Source organism: Hordeum vulgare, chromosome 1H (genome assembly GCF_904849725.1).
Source record: "Hordeum vulgare subsp. vulgare chromosome 1H, MorexV3_pseudomolecules_assembly, whole genome shotgun sequence".
Lineage (NCBI taxonomy): Eukaryota > Viridiplantae > Streptophyta > Magnoliopsida > Poales > Poaceae > Hordeum > Hordeum vulgare.
Genome location: NC_058518.1, coordinates 492,441,585 through 492,446,465, shown reverse-complemented (window position 1 = coordinate 492,446,465; position 4,881 = coordinate 492,441,585). Strand labels below are relative to the sequence as shown.

General features: G+C 41.7%; 1 protein-coding gene across 1 annotated transcript; it reads left to right on the top strand.

The window, feature by feature from the left end:
• The first annotated feature begins 219 nt into the window (after nt 1-219).
• Nucleotides 220-1,007, top strand: LOC123418176 (alpha-amylase/subtilisin inhibitor-like). The gene has a single exon (XM_045106949.1). The coding sequence runs from the start codon at nt 280-282 to the stop codon at nt 892-894; it is 615 nt and encodes a 204-aa protein (XP_044962884.1). The 5' UTR covers nt 220-279; the 3' UTR covers nt 895-1,007.
• Nucleotides 1,008-4,881: the final 3,874 nt, after the last annotated feature.

Below are 4,881 nucleotides of genomic sequence, written 5' to 3'. Positions count from 1 at the left end.
TACGATCTTACGGAGTATACTGTAGTACTGTATTTCTTTACAAGGAACGTACTGCCATTTTTAGAAAACATTAACTCCACGTCAATGTTTCCTTAAAAAAGGCTGCATAAAAAGGCATGATTTGAATGGGCAAAATTATGGGAATCATCCAAATCAACATGGCCCATATATAATAAATGGAGGCTGCATATATACGTCTATATAAACCCAAGCAACTCAGATCTTGGAGACATAACATAGACCGGAAACCGCTTGTTGTGAACCTTGTGATCGGCAACCATGAAACCCATCTTCTTCCTCCTACTCCTCCAGCAGCTCCTCACCATCACCCTCCCTTGCACTGCGAACAATGCCACCCAACTTGTTTATGACACGGAAGGTAACGTGTTAAGTAGCCAGCAAAATTACTACATCCTCCCTGCTAAACGTGCGAGCGGCGGGGGCCTGAGAGCTTTCCCTAGTGGCCTGCGGTGTCTGCACTTCGTGTTCCAGGAGCGCAACGAGGCTGTCCTCGGCACCGCCCTGCGATTCACGCCACTACCAGAACACGCTTCGGCCACCGAGCCGATTCGCTTGTCGAGCGACGTCTGGATCGAGTTCCATGATTTTGATAGCTTCTGCTCTGACAGGCTGGATTGGCACCTCACCAATCAGGTACCGGAGCCATCATCAGGAGAGCCTAAACACGTGGCCGCCGGCAGTGAAGAGGGCCTAAGATCGTTTGCGGTGTTCCGGGTTGAGAGGCATGGCGCAGATCTCTCGGGATATAAGATAGTTTCATGTGTTGACAAGGGGCCATGCAGTGACCTAGGTTTGCATGTTTATAAGGATAAGACGTGGCTGACCGTGAGCAATGAACCTTTTATGGTTGTCTTTAGGAAAGAGACGCTTTAGGTGTTTTTTGTTTGTTTCTAGTGTCGATGATTTGTGCGCGAGTTCGTGCATTTGTCATGTCATGTAATAAGTCGCACCATTTTATACAATAAAGCGGATATGATGATATTGAATTCTTTCCCGTAATTTTCATAACAGGATGATGTCTCGCTCCTTCGTATCCCCCCTTGCTCTCTCATACATTTCCTTCGTCTCCATCCGGGAAAGCAGACCATGATCACAAGAGTACGAAACAAGAGCACAAGTAAGTAAAAGATTCAGCATCAATGTCCAGCACTGCCAAGTTAGGCTGAGGCACCAGGCAACAAACCGTGCATCGAGAGCGGTCGTCCCCCAAGCTAAAACGCCACATGTTCTTTGGTGCTACCTATAGCCGCGATGACGGCAACAATTACAGGATATAACTACTGGATCCTTACTTCGTGTGATTGTGAACATCGTCGGTTGAGATTCTAGCTACTCCCTTCATCCATATATATACTAAATCGGGATCGTGTCTTGAAGCGAGGGTGTCGGTCCCAACGTTTGTAATGATAATTTAATAGAAATCCAGATTTTGTATGCTTCATACTAATAAGTGCCTTCATTCAAATATTTTTGTCGATATACTTTAGATGGATAACTAAAGGAGGCATAACACGGTCTAACAGGAACGATGACATGCCACATTCAAAAGAAAGTGCATCCTATGCAAAAGAAGCTGAAATCATCTTCATAGGCCAATATGCAGTTATGTGTTAGGAGAACCGACATCTAATAGCGTTTAATTTTTTTTCAAGATGTCCTTCCAGGCAGCCTTCTCATCTCTTCAATTATGTGTGGAATATTTCAAAGAGAGTAGTCCATGGCAACCTCATTTCAAACATGCACGGAGAAATAATGCATATACCTCACAGCAAGAAGCCAACTTCTAGCAAGCTTCATGTTATGCCAATAGAGGGAGTATTATTTAGGCCAAAAAGTATCTTTTCTTTAACTTAGTAGTTTCACCCATGGCACATATATGCACCCACATTATGTCTGAAAATAGGAGTAAAAGGCAAGCTTGCACTACAAGAAATATGTCAACTTGCGACCATCAATATTGGTCATTCATTGGTCATTGTTTTCAATTTATGACCAAAATGAGTTGGTCAAAAGCTGGCCATCCCTAATAAAATTTAACGACCTTCTTTGTGATATGGTCGTAGAAGGTCACGACCAAAATAAAAGGTCGTTAGTCCTACGACCACTTGTTTTGGTTGCTAGTTGTATGCCCAAACCACGTCGGATCCAACGTGGCAAGCTGACGTGGCAAAATTACGACCAATTGAATTGGTCGATGATAAGAATTAGCCCGGTCCAATTCGATGCCTGTATGGGTCGAGCCCATTAATTCGGCCCATTTCTATATTTTTTTCTTGCCAATTTTAGTCGGCTACATGGGCATGGGCCAATAATTCAACCTTCTATTTTTTGGGTCGTGGGCTTTTACATGTCATTTTCTTTTTGGGCCTCGGTCATTTTATAGTCCAATTTCTTTTTAATTGACAGCCTTTGTTCCCACTAATATATTTTGGGCCATGACCTTTTCAAATCCCAAATATATTTGGTCCCATAGACATTTCATCCCCTTCTCGATTTTGGTTGTGCCTCTTCATGTTAAAAAAATTACATCATAGATATACATTTAGCCCATATTCAATGATAATATATTTTCCAATCGAGAAATAAATTTCAAGTAAACATAGTGACAAGCAAATATACACCAAATTCTCAGCAAAATCACGAGTACAACAAATTTCCCAGAAAAATCAGCATTACAACAAAGTCCTGCACCTCCCTAGCTACGTTCGGAAGGAGGGATACTAGAGCATGCATGGATGCCCAGATCGAGCATGCATTGCTTCTTCCAACTTCTTCATCCTGGAGCTCATGACAAAACTTGAATAGAGGCAAAAAATAAATGGTTAGCAACAAAATAAATTCGAACAAGTTAACTTTTTGGCATAAATAACAATAGAACAATCAAAACAAGGCATAGTTATTAATGAATACTAGTGACTACCAATAATCAGTAAATATTATATTAGTGAGGAACGACATCATAAATATAACAGTGGGGATGCCATGACTAGAAGGAGCAAGCTATTTTGTATTTGAGAAACTGGAAAAAATGCATCAACAATTGATCAGAAGGTAAATGAACTTATTTCCATGCATTTAGACAAAAATAAGAGCTTGCACTATACACATCAATTAGAACAGGATCACAACACACCTACACAAGCTAGAAGGACTCTTTCAATTTCAAAAAAGGAGGACATTGGAAACTTTTAACATGCATAATCTTGAGTTTGACAAGTACACATTAATTTTAACATATCATCACTAGCTCTCTTGTTTTTTGCATATTATATGAGTAGTTGTCCGCCTAAACAAACACAAATGTGTAGTGTTTGAGATACATGTATGCAACAACAACAGGCAATGCAGTGATAGTCTCAGAGCACTATAGCTCTGGAAGTAAAAAAACAACATAAATAATATGTACAACAATAATGTGATGATAGTCTCAGAGCACTATAGCTCTGGTAGTAACTAGTATGGTTGCTTGTTGTTCATAAGTGACAATCATTTCTGTGCGTGTATCAAAAATAAAGCAGCATGATTCAATTCAATTCTTCTTGCCCATATATAGCAACCATCAGACATGTAATATCATTATATTACCACAAAAGAAAAGTCTAGAATTGGGGCGCGGTAGGGCAGGGCAGGGCAGGGGTGCAGGATGTATATGGTGGTAACTTTGGCATGATCATATGAGGCGTGGTTATATCCCTTGCTGCAGCAACGCCTGCGGTGCATGGCAGGCAAGTACAATCATATTAAACTAAGTCAAATCGAGGAACCACGAGAAACCATGTAACTTGAGCCTACTAGTTCCGGTGATGATTAGGGGCAGGGGACATGAACCATTTACTTATACTTTACCAAAATTATAATCACCCTCAACGAACGAACGAACATGCGAGCAATTTACTACGTGTTCAGAGTCCAGTTCAAACTTAATACTAAAGAATAAGTAAGCACCGTCGTCAGCACTAGAACACCACCGGCGCCCAGCGTGTACTTCAGTAGTTATGATGGTGCCACCACACTTATAAGTAATCCGGATAGAGCCCTTCATGCCGAAAACAAAGCAGCATCATTTTCTCTTGAGGCACTATCCTAAGCTCTCGTTGTCGAAGAGTTAACTGCACTCCGCTTAATGGTAGATACAAATGATGTAACCCTCAACAAGAGGCCGAAGTCCACATCATTCAAACTAGCAGCCTAGATTGTCAAATTTCAGGTACACCCAACGGACCAAACAAAACATTGTCCATTGGAGCTTAGCTGGAGCCCACAATCGACGAAGCACTACGCAAGTTCTTGCGCGAAAACTAGGACATATTCGCGTGGCATCCTTCAGATATGCCAGGAATCCCACAAAGACTGGCAGATCATAGCCTAAACGTACTTGCAGGCTTTAAACTAGTCAAACAGACGCTACGCCGATTTTCTAAACCCAAGCGTCATTTCATGGGTACCGAACTCGCAAAATTTCTTGAGGCTCGATTCATCCGTGATATTAAAACACGTGGAGTGGTTGGCAAATTTGGTCGTGATACCAAAGAAGGAAAAAATCATGGCAGTTGTGTGTCAATTTTAAAGACCTAAATAAAGCACGCCCTAAGGATCCCTTTCCCTTACCTCTGACACTACCTTCAAGAGTGTTCGATAACGGTTACATCTCAAGTGTCGCTAAATGATATAATCAACAACAGGGATGCTACGAGACGCATAGCGAAATTGGCCATTGAGCTCCTACCTTTTCAACTTGGATACAAGCCACAGTGAGCTATTAAGTCCGAGGTGTTGGCTGATTTTCTCGCCGAATGGAAGGAAGTCGGGCTCCCGAGAGAGCACAATACATATTCTGACTAGACGTGTAATTCGATGGCT